An 18,905-nucleotide genomic window follows, 5' to 3' on the forward strand; every position below is an offset into this window, starting at 1 on the left:
ATATATATAGGGATTAAATTAAATGAGAACTACAAAAAACAAACCCCTATGAGAATCGATTTAAAAATAAATTTTTATATGATTTTTTACATCTAATGCTAAAATTTAAGACATTGATTCACATATATTTGTTTCATAATGTGATAGTTTTACATGTATTTGTTTCACCATATGAATATTTTTCATGTGTATTTTTCGTTTTATTGAGTAAATCAAAAAAAAGTTTTACATGCAATTTTTTTGTAATGTGAAAACAAGCATATGTGAAGCAATATGTTAGCTCATAACTTTTAATAAAAAATAATATAAAAGATATTTTTATATTGATTCTCATAGATTTTAATTTTTTTGTAATTCTTATTTGAATATCGTCCTAACTATATATATATACACACACACACACATTATATTATAAAGCATTTGATAAAAACTCTTAAAATTATTTTTTATGCATTAAATATTGTTTATTGATGCATATTACTTAAAATTTAAGATTACAAGTAAATTGTCCGTATGTACAACTTATTAAAGCTTCATGTTTGAATTTGTGTAACTAACTACAGATAAACATAATCAAATTCTGGATAAATATCTCATTTTAAATATAAAATTTTAAAATATATTTAAGATAATCATTAAATTCAAAATACTAAATATTATCTTTATAAAAGAATTATATTATTAAACTAAAAATAAATGTCTTCATCATTAAATCTAAATTAAATTACAATAAAAAAATATAATTAAAGAATGATACAAAAAATAAGAAATTTTAAATATTTAATTCGATATAAAAATATATATATATTTTTTCAAAATTTTATGATATCTTCGAATTTATATTTTATTCAAAAAAAAAAAAAAAACAAAAACATTACCCTTTTTTTGGTACCATATAAAATCGTATTATAGCATCGACAGAGACAGAATAAAATAAAACATTAAAATCGAGATATATCTCACTGCATTACACGAGTACCCTTCTAGTGTGTGTGTGTATATATATGTATTGTATTTACTAAAATTACCTTATTTGTAATAAATATTTTTATTGAATTTATTTCTTTCCACTACCTTTTACTGTTTTAGCATATAAAAAGACCCTTCTTTTACCTGTCTTTATTTTTCACCCTCAAAAACCCTCTCTATCTCTCGAACCTATCAGTCGGTGGTGTGGTCTCAAAAATGCCGCAAAACGAGGCTGCGGCCATTGACCCACTCGCCGGAGGAAGCTTTTCCCGGCTCCTCTTTTCAGACGTCGAAGTCGATGACGCTATTACTGATCATCGCCACCGCCACCGCCACCACCAGCCTGATAACACCACCGCCGTCGGTTCCAGTCGTCGCTTCACCTTTTCTGCCGATCAAAAGCCACCTAAAATGCTGTGCTTCGGCGGAGATTATACCAATGACATCTCTGCTGTTTCATTAACTCCTCAGAATTCCTCCACAACCACCACCGACGATAACAATAACTCATCGTCGCCGTCGTCTACCACCAACAGCACCACCACCACCTCTTTATCATCTAATTCTAATGTCAGTCTCATTGCCTTTTTATTCTTGTCTTGTAACGTAAATCTTATATTTATAAAAGGACAAATTAAGGGCTTGTAGTTGCTGATTCGTTTGTTTCTTTTCTCACTTTTCTTTTGTCTTTTTATCACAGATGAAAAGAAATATGATCAGGTGCGATTATTTTCAGCCGGTTGTACTTCCAGTTAGTTTCACCACCACCGGCGCCACCACCACCACCACCCCGATGACGACTACCCGCCGGAACTATAAAAAAACGAGGGCCGAAAACACACCTCCGGCCAGCCATGCAAAGGTCTGACTTTTCACCACCAATTCCCATTTGCTTAAAAGAATCGACATACAGCATTCGTTTCAGTTGTTGGCTTCTCTCTGAATCTTTATTTTATCTTTTAATTTTTTATTAAATTTTATTTTGGAAATCACAGGTGAAGAAGGAGAAGCTTGGAGAAAGAATTGCAGCACTGCAACAGATGGTGTCACCTTATGGCAAGGTAAATTAATAAAAATAAATAATTATATTATATTATATTTAATAATTATATTTAATTTCGATAAATGAAATTAATGGTTTTAATTTTATATTACTGTCATGAGAATGTGTGTGTAATTGGGGTTTGGGATAAGTTCAGACCCCACAGTATGGATGTTTGAGTGACTTTGGAAAAATCGTCAAATGTCTACTTTGACCAGAAGTCAAATATTTTAATTTTTATCAAATTGATTTCTCATTTACAAAACATCTTTTGGTTTGACCAGAAGTCAAACATTTTTTAGAGTGATGGTTTTTCTTTGGATGAAGAGGAAAGTGTTGAATCTTATCAACTATTTCTTTATTTATTTGTGAAACATTAATTTTGATTAGATATATCAATTGGAATCGATGAATTCTATTCATCTCTTTGTGTTTGGGATTGCTTATAAAAACAACTTATTGTATTATTTCGGTGTGGCACCGGTAATAAGCATATTTGAGTGTTTGGATAAACAGTTCATACCGGTAATAAATAGTTTTTGAAAAAGTTAAATCATTCTAACTTATAATAAGTTGATAAACACTTCTATAAAAAAAATCATTAGTTATTTCAAATAAACAATCTCAAACACCCTTTAACGTGTGAGGTAGAATTAGGTCTATATGAATAAGATGATACCAATAACAACCCCCTTTAAAATATTCCCTAATTTTTTTTTATCATTATAATTAACTTAAATTTTAATTTATTTTCCTAAATATTAGTTATATATGTGTACAGGAGTATTTTCAACAAATTCTCTATATTTTTTTAAAATACAAATTAAAAAGTTCATGAATAAAATTACATTCAAATACATATTTTTTATTTTAGAGATTCCAACGTATATTATATATTAAATATTCTATGGTTTTATCATCCGTGAAAATCATTTTCCTCATTACCCATTAAGTTTTAATTTCTTTTTAAACTTATAGTTTTTAAAATATATTAAAATATATATATTGAATTTTTTTTAAACTTAGAGTTTTTAAAATCAAAACAATAAAAAGAAAAAGAAAAAAATATATATTTTAATATATATATATATATATATATATATATATATTTAATTGTTTTGATTTTAGGAAAATTATGATAAATGTTGGATGTACGAAATTTGTGGGGAAAGAAAGCAGTTCGCGGGAAAATCAACTAAGTGTTTTCATGATGACATGATATGAAACATTTCATTTTCATACTGTGAACTTTATCAGTGGGTCCTCTTTTTAATAAGGATTATTAATTTAACCATCAAAAATAATATATATAATCCAGATTGTAGATCTAATCCAAAGGTTGATAATTAGTCTTACGTGTTTCACGAAAAACTTTTGGTCTCACATGATTCCAAGTATATATATATATATATATATATATATTAATTTTGTGATTTTGCTTATAGTGGTTTTTATAATATATTTCCATGATTGTGTTTTAATTATGGTGATCATTATATGTACATATAAATACATTTACTTTAGTAGGTGAAACATTGTGTAAGAATGAGAGTTAACATGAGAAACGTAAGAAATGATCTAGACTCTTGATCATCTTTAATCTCAAACACAACTATGAATCGCTCTTGATACGAGATTGATCAAGTGCATCTCATCCTAATGTGCATCTAAGGGTAGAGATTTCTTCTTACCTTTTCACCTAACTCTTCTTCTCATCGGAACTCAACTCTATTTTGTCGTAGTTGTTATTTAGAACATTGTTGTTTGAGTATTTTCAAAAAGTTGTCATCATGTTGTCCTAAAAAAATAGTGATTCTTATAGTTAACTCATATGTTTTTTGTCGGCTAACATAACTGCTAATGATTGATTACTTCTTCTTTTGTCTTTAACGAGTCACTCTAACTCTGTCCTCTATCTACGTTCATTCATGTCCTTAAACGAAGCTCTCTCCGGTTTATTGTAAAAGTAATTTAGACAATTCCATAAAACCGGCACAAATGACCAGGAGTTATAAAAGACAGGCTATATTTGACAAACTATATAATAAGTCAGTTGATAGCTGATAAATAAATCATGTTTGATAAAAATTAGCTAATAAGCATGTCATTTTAATCAAAAAATCAACATGAAAAATTAGTCAATTGCAATATTTTATAATAAATTAAAAGAAATATTTAATAATATAATATATTAATACTAAAGTAAAAAAAATAATATAGTATGTTAATTGAAGAATTTTAAATTTATKATTACATATATTATAAATTTTCGATTTGTTAAAATAAATTTTAGAAAAAAAAATCCATATTAGTTTATGATTTTAAATAATCATGATATTTAATATGAATAAAAATCAAATTGATCAACTTCACATATAGTAATTAATTAGTATTTTTTCAAAAACTATAATTTAATAATTAAATTAATTTTTTTATTAAAATATTTAACACAAAAAAAGTATTTAATATTTTAAGCAATTTACGTGGACATTATTTAGAATGTTAAATTTGTTTTTTTGATAACTAAATATATTGAATAATAATTAAAAGTGATAATAATATAAAAACAATTGATACCATAAATAATAATCCTAAATGATTGATGATTATCATTAGTGTATAATTAAAATTAAAAGTAAAATCAATTATTATTAGTAGTAATTAATTTTTATTTATTAATAATTAATCGTAATAAATAATAATTGATATTGATAAGGGGTGAAATTCCCAAAAAAAAAGTGACAAAAACATCATACAAAATCATGACTCATTTACGAATCCAAACCGCACCGCACTGCATTTTACAGTTTGCTTATAAACAACACACCACACTGCACCGTCAACACTTGTAGGCTGTAGTGACAAGCTAACACGAGCCGGAAAGAAATGCAGTTTCTCAAAGAAAGTAACGTATCCGAGAGATGATGTACTAAGAATTAGATGCATTAATTACAGACGGACACTGCATCGGTACTACATGAAGCGTTTGGATACATCAAATTCCTTCAAGAACAGGTGCAGGTCTTGTGCTCGCCGTATTTGCAGCGTCCCGCGTCGGCACACATTGTAAGTATCCTTCTAACCACCGCTCGTAATTCATCGGTGGATCCCACCCGGTGGAGTTGAATTCTTTTTGAAGTAGATAGAGTACAAGAAAGTCATTGAATATGGTGATATGGACAGGAAGGGGAAGGGAAGAAGGATCTGGGGAGCAGGGGGTTATGTCTGGTCCCAGTGGAGTGCACCCTTCATGTGGCAGAAAGCAACGGTGCTGATCTCTGGTCCCCTGCGATGGTTAATCGTCCACCACTGCACCTGGCTCAATAAAACTGAACCACCTTTTGCATACTACAATGGCAGCCTACAAGAAAATCAGACACTATAAATGTAGATTATCTTTTTTTTTTGGGTAGGAAATTAATATGGTGCCTTTGACCATGGTCTTTTTTTGTGAAGTCTCGGATATATAAGTCAAAGATTTAATAGTCAACCATTAGATTTGCACTGATTTCTCTTCAAACGTGATTAATTATTTGAAGATTAAGCTTGCCACGGGTCGGGTCTTACATAATTGTTTTTTGTTCAAAAGACTTGATATATATATATATATATATATATATATGATAGACTGATATCCTTTGATACGGTCGAATCACATATGATTTTACATTAAAATCATTTGTAGAATCACATGTGATTCATATGACTTTGGTTGTGACCTGAGGTCACCGACCATGTCGTCTGTACACTCTTGTGTTGACCGTAGTGTAAAATAATATGTGATTTTCCACCTTATTAGACCATTTTTTGTTGTTTTATTTAGTTGATGTTCTCGTTTGAAATTCCCCTCTATGCATATAGATATAGGTGAGATTTTAAAAACAAGTCAATCGATTGAAATATTTATAGAAATGTTAATGAATCATTTACAATGATTTAGATATATATATATATATATATATATATATATATATATTAACCTGGATATCCAACCTGCTATGCGAGTCGACTAATTATAGGGCAACCACCTGCTTTGCTGATAGTCCGGAGTCACCGCATTTGAACTTCCGAGTCACAAGGGGATTTTTATTTCTCCTTTGATTTGAACCTGAGACCTTCCGCTACTTTTTGACCTTATGGATTTAGATATTTATGGAAGATGATTAGAATTCATTGCGTGTAATCAACACTTTACATTAGAAAACAATTGAGATATTTATGAAACCATATATTCATTTTGACTATATGAAAGGTTGAGATTGGTTTATACTTTTTGTATTTTAAACCTCATAACTCTCAATTTTGAAAGTTATTTCATATATTTTCGAATTAATGTTTATCATTTTTCTAGCCCATTTTTTCTTCCTCCTTATTCAATTTGAAAGTTATCTTCTATCTTTAGATTTTAATATATTGATTATATTCTTTATATATTTATATTTATTATTATTTATAGAATAATAATTATATATAAGAAAAAAGACAAAAAAACACTCAATGTATTAATAAAATATTTTATGTTATATTTTTATCATTTTCATAATGATACAATAAGTATAAAAAAACTATTTTTTTACATTAATAATAATTTAATACAATTAAATAAAAGCAAAAAGAGACAAAAGGTAAAAAAGACAAAAAAGAAATGATTAAACTAGGGTGTAGGAGTGTATTCAGTATCCATGAAAATAAAAAAGGGGCAAACAGATATGTTTCAATATTTTTTTATGTCCGTTTGTTAATCTTAATCGGGCAGTTGTCAATCTTGCTTTTCTAACAAACCGAACAGGGTGAGTTTAAGAGGGTAAGAGGCTGCTTTGTCCATAAACACGACGTCGAGGCAAGGGTCGGGGACGTGAAAACTTAAATTGGGGTCAAGGTCAAGATCGAGGGATGTATTATTACAGACCCCAATACTTGTCTCGTTGCCATCCAAGTCTGATTTCAAGCTAATTAGGAGGATTTAAGGCCATTTTCTGGGGTTGGTTGGGTATAACTACGATACTTGAGGGACCATTTATGTAAAATTTGATTTTATTAAGTTGCACCGACTCAACTGAAATTGAAACATAGGGAGATCAGTCTCTAATTCGATCACCAAACAAACGGTGTCCTGCTGCGAGTCTTTCGCGCCAAAAAAGATGAGTTTGGATTCTGCCAAATCAGGTTCCAATTCGAAGAGAAGCTTCAATTCAACAAATAGTAACAAGACTGGCGGTAACGATTATAACAACAACAACAACAAGAAGAAGAAGAAGGGAGAGGGAGGCAGTGGACAAAAAACCCTAGGCATGGTTTRGGGTTCTAATTCTCGATCTTCTTCTCGTTCTTCATTTCGTAGTTCACCCTTCACCGATTTTGGCAGGTCCTTTCTCACCTCCTCTTACACACAAAACTACGCTTGTTGCAAGTGATTTTCTTTATACTGTTTCGTCGTTATGGATTATTTTTGTTGTTGTAACTTAYTGTCTACTGTCYGGAAATTAGAATCTTGGAAGGTGTATAGGTTCTTGCCCTGATGGGAGGGATTTTGAAGATAAAATTGACCCAATATTTGACTTATTTATGGAAAATCAACCATTCTGGCTTTCCTTATTATGCTGTTAGGTTACAAAAATTTAATTTTTTTTGATTGGGTATATCTATTTATAGAGTATCATAAACTTTGTTGATGCTTATCTCCAATAGTTGTTTCATATTTATTCRTCCAGTATGTTAAGGTTTATTTGGCTTTAGTTACATGGCAGTGAAGAACAAGAAACTACATGAACAATTTGATGCTGAAGCTTCTAGCTCGTCTCATGGTGGTTCTGGTTCCAAGAAACCTTTATTTTATGGGGTTTCTATTTTTGTTGATGGATACACTGTCCCTTCTAGTCAGGTTTGCATTTGTTTTGGTATTTTTATTATTAATTTCYCATTCTTCATGCCTACTGTTCCGTTTATGGAAGTGTGACTACTGTCACCGTATGTATGTGCCAGTTCTCTGGTGATTGTTGAGTATGATTACAGTGAAACACTTTCAGGAGTTGCGTGGTTACATGTTGAAGCATGGAGGTCGGTTTGAAAATTACTTTTCAAGGCAGCGTGTTACTCATATAATCTGCAGCAATCTACCCAACAGCAAACTTAAGAATTTGAGGTCCACACTTTCTCCTTTAAGCTTATTCTCTAGCTTTTTAGTATTTGAAAACAAATGGTTGTTACAATTTGTAACATATGTTATAGGTCCTTCAGTCATGGGCTCCCAGTAGTGAAACCTACATGGGTGTTGGATTCTGTTGCTGCTGATAAGTTGTTAAGCTGTAAGTTCAAATAGTTATTTTAACATTTTAAATTCCCTTACAATGTTAAAAACAAATGCTTAGGACATTTCTGGAAGAATCTGTTTCGCTGAACTTGTCATTTCATTTTGGAGAGACTGTAAGTGCTCTAGTAGATGTGCCAATACTGTTGACAGGTTTTCTATACATAATTGCTACTAAAAATATTTGGACAAGGGCATATGACTTTTGACTTTCCAATGATTCTTCTTGTTGGGTGTTGTTTGTGGGAGCTGATTTAAGTGTATATCAAAGTAAGATATGGAGTAAGGAGGTCTGAGTTATTAATTATGCTATCTTGGAAGCCTTTTTTGTGTTGAGATGTTAACCTTTGAAAAAGGATATTTGCAAAGTTGATGCTCATTCAGTGATTGATGTACTTCTAAATATGCTTTATTTCCTAGATAAAATTTTCATCTAAAACTAGTTTATTGAGTATAATTCGGCTTCCGAGCTTTTGTAAGGATGAAGATGAAGTGTTTTAAGTAACATTATCTTCTTTTGTGTGTGTAGGGGCTCCTTACCAACTTGATCAGCTAGCTAGTGAAACTAATAATCAACCGAAGCTGTCAGCGTTCCTAGCTTTGAGAAGCAACCTGGTTCCAGTTGATCCTACAAATGGCGCCATGACCTCAGATATTAATATTTCTGAAGTAAGTGATTCTGCAGAAGATATAAAGCTACCTAATCAGGAATCTGATTCTCATGTGCATAATAGTTACGATGAAGCAAAAGTTGAGGAACCAATCTGCAGTAATGATTATGAAAAGGAAGTTGCTGAAACAAATGAGGTCGTAATTGGTATGCCCCTTGCAGAAATGGAATCCAAGTCTAGTCCCTGCCAACCTTCTGCATCTGGAAGCAGCCGGTGTTCAGATTTTCAAAATATTACAAAATCATCGTCAATGGTTTCGGGATCTTCTAACAAGGGCCCTTCAACTACTGTAGACCCAAATTTTGTAGAGACTTACTTCAAGGTGAGGACTGAGGAGGGTTATGTAATTATTAATCAATTCACTGAAAATTTAGTATCTTCTATTTGTTAATCACTTTCTTATGTGATTTTCTATTCATTAATCACATTCTTTGTTTAGCTTTAAGCAAAGTTAGTATCACAAATGAGAGTACACATCGGTTTCTGTTCCACAACTTCTAGTACTATGACAGGGATCTTAACTGTGCTGGATTGGGGAGTGAATGACGCTTCCCATGTTCCCTTGTCAAAATATTAACAAGAAAACATGTAGAAGTTGTTTTAGGCAGATTCTTGTTATTGATTTGCTTCTGATTTTTTCTAAGTTTTTTTCCTACTGCCAATCATTATGTTACTCTTCGATATTCTAGTTGTTTTGGATCTCTTCTAGGCTTCTTAACTCCATGTTCTTTTCTTCATTGTTGGCAGTTTTCTTTTTGCTTCTTATGATCCCTTTCATGATAGCTTTAGGATAAATTTGTTGTCTTGCACTTGCTAAGAGGTAGGTTGTCAAACTGGTTAGACAAACATAGGAAGTACAGAATTAGTTGGTCATATTTGGAAAATTTTTGCAATTTTTTAAGCAGTGAAACTAATTAGGTTGAGGTATCCAGTACAAATAGTAAATATTTAGCATTTGGAGTATGTTAGGAAGTACTTTGTGCACAACCATACTTAGTGGCGTGGCCTTTGGTCTACTGGTGCTGAAAAATCTAAGGAATCTTGAGGTGAGGGGTCCAAAGCCTCAGAAGAGACATAATAACCATGTTTTGCTGAGCAAAAAAAGGAAATAAGAGGAACAAAAAGAAGAAATGAAGAGCATGACTATACATTATAGATTCGTTTTTTTGAAGCTTTTCTGTTGTTAAATTGTTGACATATAATGCTATTCTTATTGCACATTTGGTGTCACAGAACTCTAGACTGCACTTCATAGGTACTTGGAGAAATCGGTACCGCAAGCGCTTTCCCAGTTCATCTGATGGGTTTAGACCTTCAAGGTCCATTAGTGCTTCATCTACATGTCAGAGAAATACAGTTATTCATGTCGACATGGTAATTCCAACCTTCTTTATATGTTCTCCCATTCGCAGTCTCCAGGAATAAACTGCAAGCATTTTTCTGTTATATATATATATATAGATATGTGTGTGTGTTAGTTCCACATGCGTCAATTTAACTACATACAATATGGTAACTATCATGCTATATAGAATAGGTGGACGTTGGCTTGCACTTGTGAATTTTAAATATGTAACGATGATAATGTGCTTTCCAGGATTGTTTTTTTGTGTCGGTTGTGATCAGGAATCGCCCTGAACTGTGGGATAAGCCAGTTGCCGTATGCCATTCTGATAATCCTCGTGGTACTTCTGAAATTTCATCAGCCAACTACCCTGCTCGAGCTCATGGTTAGACTTGATTTGATATTGTTGTTTGGTTAGTCTTGTAATCTGCCAGCCCTTATGAGGACTAAGTGGTCTCTTGTATGTTTGTAGGAGTAAGGGCTGGGATCTTTGTTAGAGATGCCAAAGCACTTTGTCCTCACCTTGTTATTATTCCTTATGACTTTGAAGCTTACGAGGAGGTATTTTTTCTAGGGTCCCTTGCTATTAATATGTGGATCGAGTGGGTTGGTGTGTTTTTAATACCCTATTTAATACATTTCAGGTGGCTGATCAGTTCTATAGCATATTGCATAAGCACTGTAACAAAGTGCAGGTATACCTCCAGAGTCTGATATTGAGATTGCTTTATATTTTGGTCTTATAGGTATCAAGCTTACCATTGTTGCTGGATGCAGGCTATGAGTTGTGACGAAGCAATTTTAGATATATCCGATATGGAGGTGGATGATCCTCAGCTCTTAGTTTCATTGATACGAAAGGAGATATCTGCTACCACAGGATGCACTGCAAGTGCTGGAATATCTGGCAATATGCTTATGGCCCGCATAGCTACAAGAAGTGCCAAGCCAGATGGTCAGTGCTACCTTCCTCCTGAGAAGGTATGTCTGATCTTTATCATCTTTGGATGTTATTGTTTTGAAATTGTTGCAAGTCACTGAATTTACAATAGATTGTTTTGGTTATTGATGGATGTGGTTCTTTGAACATTTTTCTATTAATTCATCCATGTTGCTGGTGTACCATTTGTTTGGGAGTCTCCAAGTGTGTTGCCAACCTAATATCTTTCCTCTTATCAATTGAACGCAATTCTTATGTCCGACTCGGTTCCTGTTCACCGTTCTCTTTTACATTGCCCTCCTGCAGTTTTTTAATTTCTTTTACATCCACTCACTTATGTTTAGCTTCTCCTGCATCATAGTGCTCTCATGGCTTGTTGCTTTCTTCCTTTGTATATCTTCTTAATATGATTGAAACATGTCATAATATTCTAGAGGGAAAACCTATGTTGTATGACTTACATGTCAAGGATGGTGTCAATATCTTTCACACCATGACAAGGAGCCACATGTCAAATAGCAATACAACCTTTCATGAGGAGTTATGTTATTTGGTGATGTGCATGAGCTCCCATAACTGCTAAATGATTGCACACCTTCTTTTGGTTTGTATGAATCAGTTTCTGCTCAACTGAGCTTGGGGACAGATTTACTGAACCTCTTTTTTTTGTTATACCAAAATCAGCACTTCCATATTATAAATAGTTTAGCTCTAGTGTCTGGGATTTCAATTACAATTATCTAGCAATGAAGTTGCAAGGCAATGTTGTTCACCCTTCTGATCTTGAAGTATCGTGTAAAGTTTGTATGAGTCAATTGTACTTTCTGGGATTTCAGGGTGATGTCTTGGAGTCATATTATATATGTACGTATATCTGTACACAGGTCCTAAAATATATATGAATATGTTCACATGGAGGCCTTTTTTGTATATGATTATCTTTTTTTTCCTAAATCCACTTGAACTCCTTACTCCTGTGGATAGTCACGTCAAGGTAAGTTGATTTGGCATCTCACCATTCAATATCACGACTATGAGATCCGAACTGTAAAATCAGTCCTTATTCGTAAATGCTCTAAGATACATTTGTTATTTATTAGTTAGTTGGTGTTTTCTACCAACGTATAAATATATTCTAGATACATGATGTTTAATAATACTTTATCATAATTAATAATCACATGGGTACAAATCTAGTTGATTGATAATGTTTGGTTTCTGTTTTTAAAGAAGAATTTAAAATACCTTGATTGTTCTTTTAAAATGCACATCTCATTTGATTCACTGAGCGAATGCCTGTGGTGTAACCCCAACATGAATTATGGGCTACCATTAATGTGGTTATTTCAGGTGAATGATTTTTTAGAGGATCTTCCAATTAAGGCGCTTCCAGGTATTGGTCGTGCAATAGAGGAGAAATTGAAAGGGAGACATGTTAAAACTTGTGGAGAGTTGCGGATGATATCCAAGGTTTCTATGTTCTCTCAATTACTTCTTTGATGTGAAAAATGTTTCGTTAACAGCTGCCAGTAATTTCGGACATGTGATTGATACTCTTAATATTGTGACTTGTCTATTTGTGGATTGTATCACCTGTATGCTAGTTTCCAGATGTGCATATGTTAGATATGAACTATGTTCCATGAAATGCTCAAGTTGTGTTGCAGCTATCCTACTTAAAATACCTAGGAACATGATACAAACACAAATACTCAGAGTCTGGATGTCCCAGGCTCTCCTATTTCATCAACATATAATTACTAAATTTGGCTCACTGTTTTTTGTTTTTGTTTTTATGAAGTTGTACCATGCCTGGAATTATGTACATTTGTTATTTCCTATTCTAAATTTGTAGCTTCTATGTAATTTGGGTGGTTTACTTTTTTGCGTTTTCTGGCTCTTTTCAGGAATCTCTTCAAAAGGATTTTGGACAGAAAACTGGTGAGATGTTATGGAATTACTGTAGGGGGGTGGATAATCGGCTTGTTGGCATGATTCAGGTATTACAAGTAATATTGCTTTTTTGGTTAATAATTTCCTTTATAAGATTTGAAATGCATAGTGGCTGTCAAAAGGGATGTGTTCTTGACAGTGGGATCGGGAACCTTAAGGCGCCACTAATCCATGTGGTCTAGGCCACAGCCAAGCCCTCCCTATGGAGGTTGGTGTGGCCACAACAGTTTTTGCACCCAATGGGAATTGAGCCTCGGAGTAAGAGGAACTACCCTTCTTATTGACACAGGGGATTGCCACCGAGCTAAATCCTCGTGGTTAAGATGCATATCTCACATCCTTCAGACAAATGAACTGTCTACTTTTTCATGTTAGTCTCAGAACATTTCCATTTGCATCCATGATGTTTAGTGTTTCCCTGGATTCTACATTTGTTGAATTTTTTTTTTTGTCATTAAACCCTTAGACCTTGAGGGTGCCATTAGCCTGAAAAATACTCATAGGACCTCTTTGATATAACAATGATGAACAAGGTTAGTGAAGTTGATTTATTTATAATTTACAAATGTACACTATGAAATCATTCTAATGCTTACTTCATGATATATATATATATATATATATATGTGTGTGTGTGTGTGTGTGTGTGTATCGATCAATTCCAATTCTTTCTCTTTCTCTTGTTTCTTTTCCAATCGAGATGCTTCGTTAGCAAAACTAGGATGAAGTTTGAGCCAGAAGACCCCGATTTAAGATGTCATTTACAATACAGTAGGAATGAAGGTTATCTTTTTATTAGGATAATTGAACACATCTGGAGCAATGTAACGGCTATTGGTTATATTACTAGGCCATCCACTTAGTAAATTAAGTGGTGCTTGATGCTTGATACATTGGGCCTGTAACACTGAGGCTAGCTACGGATATATTGTTTTGTCTTTTGGGATTGTTTATGCTGATTTACATTGCATTACCATGAAACCACAGAGGTGAACACACTGAAATTTTCCATACTAATGGCCAAATCCGACACAAATCTATGTGAATGCCACTGTAACAACTGGAGCAGTTGAAAGTGGTCTCATTTGGTTAAGAGGATTCCATGAACTTATTCAATGTATGCGTGGCTAGTTAATAATGAACACATAGATGGGGGTTACTCGTGACTGGTTGGTCAACTGAAATACAGTATCTTCACTTGTAGGAGGTATATTGTTCATCTGTCTTATCCTTGTTGTCAGACAAGCTATAACTAGTCTTCATTCTAGGCAGCTCAGCTGGCATTTAGAATGTTGTGCATCTATGTTGGACTTTGGTTGAAGCCTTTTACATCCGTATTACCAACTTCACAATATTACTCCCGTTAAAAGTTCAAATTTACTTCATCTGTCCCAACTACTGCAATATCTGACTTCTATGATCACTAAAATGTTTTGACCAGCTAGTCTTCTGCAGCGTCCTGGCTTTTAACTAACATCTTTATTAATGTGGATGACATCATTCATCAGATATTTTTCTCTCTTCTTCTTGGAGAGGGCTGGGGGATGATGGTCTACTTGTATGCCAAATCTGTTAAATATGTTTTTTAGTGATATAATAATGTGGGCGAATAGTTCTTTTTCTTGAAGAACTTGCTAAATCAGGTAGTTTTGCTTTCAATGTGTGTCATCTCAAAATGGAGATGTTGCACTTGTTATGGAGGGGAGGGAGTATTCTTGGACATCGATTGTAAATGATTCAGCAAATCATATAGAGCACATTCATAATGGTATAGATGTTTATGCAGATTGATTCTTCTATTTAAGCTGGCTCTTGTTGATCTACATATTTCTTGCTTTCTGAGTCATTTCTTTTTGCAGGAGAGCAAGTCTGTAGGTGCTGAAGTAAATTGGGGTGTAAGGTTCAGAGACATGAAAGATGTTAGTAGATCAATTCTGCCAATTTCCTTCTTCCTGAAAGTTCAGACTTCCTTCTTTCTGAAGTTCATATCTGTCACCAAAGTTCTTTAAAGTCTACATGTTAATAGAATTATGATGAGATGGAGACATGGAGTACTTATTTGTGGGATTTCAGATTCGTCTGTAAATATGCTTTGCGCAGAACTCATTTTGAATATGTGAAAGTTGATTTATGAGAAGAAGAAATATTTTGAACAGATGCCAACAGAAGGATGTGCATATTGCTTAAAACGTTGAGAAAAACGAAAGGATCATTTAATATGTCTAGTAACTCATAGTCAAATGGCTTATCTAATTTTTGATAGAGGATTGATATAGAAAAAGAAATGGTCCTGAATATTAGCATTTTCTGATTTCAGTGCCAACATTTTCTTCTGAGCCTTTGCAAGGAGGTCTCTTTGCGTCTACATGGATGTGGAGTACTAGGACGGACTTTTACGCTCAAGGTTTGTTCCTTTAATATTCTTGTTGCATGATGACCATAAAAACATATAGCTCATTTCTCTTTGGTTTCTTGTAATTAAATCAAACTTGATGCTAGTATGGTGTTTTAGATATATAGAAAACATATGAAACCGTCGTAAAACCACAACTTGGGGACAAGAAATGATTCTTCTATCTTGCACTTATTTGAGAACAATGACTCTTGAACATGATCATGTAGGTTAAGAAGAGAAAGACTGATGAAGAGCCAGTAAAGTATATGGGCTGTGGGGACTGTGACAACCTGAGTCATTCATTGACGGTAGTTACTGATTGATCCCATCTTTTGCATATTTGACTTCGATGTTCTCATTTGAGTGAATGGTGTTTCATCAGGTTCCAATGGCTACTGATGACGTGAATGTTCTCCAGAGGATAACTAAACAACTCTTCAGTCATTTTCATATTGGTAAGATAATTTGGCAAACTTATTCTTCTTTTATGATCATGGTGCTAGAGAGATGTAAATGTGTTACTCTAGAAAATGGCTTGGTGTATTTGTATAAGCTTCAACTTCCTGTTGCATTTTCTTGGGATGCTTCTGTTATTCTATGACGTGTGACATAGGATTTAATAGCTGAAAGCTTGAACCTAGATCTCCCAGTTGCCGTTGAGAAGTTTTACTTGCAGAACTGGATGCTGCATCTGGGGCATTATTCAGTATAGTTGCAAGGTTTATAAAAGTACTGAACTATTATAATGAAATAACTTTTGGGAAAACTAGGTTAATCAATGAGCTAATTTGGTCGTAAAAACTAGGTTAATACATTTTTATGTTTGGTGCATTTCTTCAGCAAACATTTTTCTGAAGATAGCTTCATAAGTTCCATCCAATTCACCCGATAACTGGTGTTTTGTGATGTATATATCATTGTTATCTTAGTATTTTGTGGAAAACTATGATAGGTATCATTTCTTCTGATCATTCTTGTGCAGACGTCATAGACATACGGGGAATTGGCCTGCAGGTTACAAAACTTGAAAGTGCAGACAATTTTAAGCAAGGTATTTATGCAGTAGCATTTAGCCATGGGCAGAGTACACTATTTTACCTTATTTGTGACTGAGGATTAACTTTTTGGTGGAGTCATCCTTCTTAAGCAGAACGAACATTTTAGACTCGACTGTTGGTTGAAAGTCATAAATAATTTTCTTTATTTAATCATAGCTCTATCTTTCTCTCAGTTTATTCTCAGTGTTTTCTTATCATGTGATAATTCTGAAGGGAATGAGAGGAGCTCTATTCGCTCTTGGCTTTCATCTGCTAGAGAAGGACATGAAGTCTCTAGTTCATCTAGAGAGAGGAGAAATCAAGGTATTGTTGTTTTTCCCTTTGTGAATGTGTTAGAGAACATCAAAACTTGACCCTGGAGAGATGTAATTAAGATGTCGTCGTATTTTATCATGATCAAAGACTTGGTTCGTGTTGTCATCTAATACTTGAGAAGTTCGATATGCCTGTTATCCTACTGTCACCTGCAGTTAAGATCTCTTGAGATATCTTATTTCAATTAGTTTAATAGTCCACAGATGAACAAATGCTATTTTTAACTTCTTAGACTGTAAGCTTGCTGACGACGTATATATTATAGACATAAAGGAGCAGATTGGTGATCACCTTTATCCGTCAAGAAGTAATTCATCTGTCAGTGCTAATTTGTTCAATCGGGAAGCCAACCGCAGTTCAGATGTCCCACCGTTGAGTGAACTTGATTTAGAAGTTCTTGAGAGTCTTCCTCCTGAAATTCTTTCTGAAATGAATGACTTGTACGGTGGAAAATTGAAGGGCTTTATATTAAAACGTAAATTTGAAGATGTTGGTGTTGGCACTTCATCCACTTTGTCCGGAAACGCTGAAGGTAAATTGTGAACCCACCCATGTTACTATTGCAGACTATACCTAATTTAAGTTTCTAACATACATGTGGGCTTTTTTAAGGGGTTAGAGAACATTTTCGACCAGAATTAGTATATAATGTTGCTGCTGTTGCTTCAACTTCACAAAATGTTGGTGTGATGCCATCATCTTTGAGTCAAATAGATGCATCAGTGTTGCAACAACTCCCCGAGGAAATTAGAGATGACATACTTGAGGTTCTTCCTGCGCACAGGAATCTGGAAACCGTGTCAAATAACGAGGCTGAACCAAGGGATTGTAGTTCAAGCAACCAGCTCTGGGTTGGAAACCCACCACAGTGGGTTGAGAAATTCAAATCCAGTGATGGTCAGATATTGAGATTTTTATCAGAGACGTATAGTGAATTGGGGTCATCGTGCAATTTATCTTCAGTATTACTAAGAAGTGTTTCTGCAGTATGTATTGGTGAAAGTAACGGTGAGTGCGTTGATGAGATTAGTTGCTTATATGAGTTTCTAAAACAATATATAGATCTGAAAGTTGAATCAGACCTTGAGGAGATACACACATGTTTTCGTCTTTTAAGAAGGTACACATCTGAAATATACAGTTGCATACTTTTTTTTTTGTATTTGATTGCTGCATCATCTCATTGGTTTCGGCATCAGATTGAGTGGCAAGTCGGAACTTCTATTACAAGTGTACAACAAAACCCTTACACACCTTCAGGTAATGTGTTTCTGAGGAAAATGTAAATTTTTTTGGCACTGAGAGCTTTTTTGTTTGTTCTTACAAGTACCTTTTTTAATGGATTTCTAGGAGTCCGTCAGCGAAAAATATGGTGGAACTCTCCAAATCTAAGCATGTAAATATAATGTGGAGCATAACATGATGCAACTTTGGACAAAGTGAACGATGGTTCAAAGGCTACTGGCACCTGGTGATTATTCTTTTCTTTCTCATATATGTTCTTTTTCCTCTTTTACCTTCATAATACTCACTAGTGTATATAAAAAGTGATATTTACTTATTTGACCCATATCTGATATAGATAATCTAGATTCTTATCCTTGTAATTTTTTTTAATGACAAGTTCCTGTTTGGATAGCGTTTTGTTATATTATATAGAAGGTTGGTACTAATTGGTTGTCTAGGACATGGATTCAGAGTTTGATCTTCCTCTAGAGTTCAAGCATTGGGTCACCCAGAAAGAGGCATCATACGTTCTTCAAGAATGATACAAGTGGTGGTGTTTGTCGGAAGGTTGCAATTGAAGTCAAAGGGGAAAACAAAGATACACACACATATAGGGTTGGGTTCCGGTGAGGATGGAAGTTATGGTGTGAAGGGTAAGAAGGGATATCCGCCCTTACATCAAT

General features: G+C 33.7%; 2 protein-coding genes across 7 annotated transcripts; both read left to right on the forward strand.

Annotated features, from left to right (window-relative positions):
* The first annotated feature begins 1,185 nt into the window (after nucleotides 1-1,185).
* LOC112507920 (transcription factor bHLH113-like) lies at nucleotides 1,186-5,380 on the forward strand. Its single transcript, XM_025112672.1, has 5 exons — nucleotides 1,186-1,539; nucleotides 1,670-1,831; nucleotides 1,965-2,030; nucleotides 4,967-5,077; nucleotides 5,195-5,380. Exons 1-5 carry the CDS (start codon nucleotides 1,186-1,188, stop codon nucleotides 5,336-5,338), a joined length of 837 nt encoding a protein of 278 aa, XP_024968440.1. The 3' UTR covers nucleotides 5,339-5,380.
* Nucleotides 5,381-7,081: 1,701 nt separating this feature from the next.
* Nucleotides 7,082-18,632, forward strand: LOC112506621 (DNA repair protein REV1). 6 transcript variants are annotated; one of them, XM_025110799.1, is made up of 23 exons: nucleotides 7,082-7,376; nucleotides 7,748-7,892; nucleotides 8,038-8,153; nucleotides 8,240-8,316; nucleotides 8,848-9,311; nucleotides 10,223-10,363; nucleotides 10,587-10,719; nucleotides 10,807-10,895; nucleotides 10,979-11,029; nucleotides 11,112-11,315; nucleotides 12,625-12,744; nucleotides 13,182-13,274; nucleotides 15,087-15,146; nucleotides 15,545-15,631; nucleotides 15,850-15,930; nucleotides 16,005-16,077; nucleotides 16,605-16,673; nucleotides 16,894-16,983; nucleotides 17,261-17,527; nucleotides 17,608-18,003; nucleotides 18,076-18,115; nucleotides 18,195-18,255; nucleotides 18,346-18,632. In XM_025110799.1, the coding sequence occupies exons 1-23, from the start codon at nucleotides 7,153-7,155 to the stop codon at nucleotides 18,385-18,387; spliced, it is 3,123 nt and encodes a 1,040-aa protein (XP_024966567.1). In that variant the 5' UTR covers nucleotides 7,082-7,152; the 3' UTR covers nucleotides 18,388-18,632. The 6 variants fall into 6 exon arrangements, with proteins under 6 accessions (XP_024966567.1, XP_024966566.1, XP_024966565.1 ...); XM_025110798.1 differs by having other exon boundaries at nucleotides 17,608-18,115; XM_025110797.1 differs by having other exon boundaries at nucleotides 17,608-18,255.
* Nucleotides 18,633-18,905: the final 273 nt, after the last annotated feature.

The sequence above is a fragment of the Cynara cardunculus genome (genome assembly GCF_001531365.2).
Source record: "Cynara cardunculus var. scolymus isolate 2C chromosome LG 2, CcrdV1, whole genome shotgun sequence".
Taxonomy (NCBI): domain Eukaryota; kingdom Viridiplantae; phylum Streptophyta; class Magnoliopsida; order Asterales; family Asteraceae; genus Cynara; species Cynara cardunculus.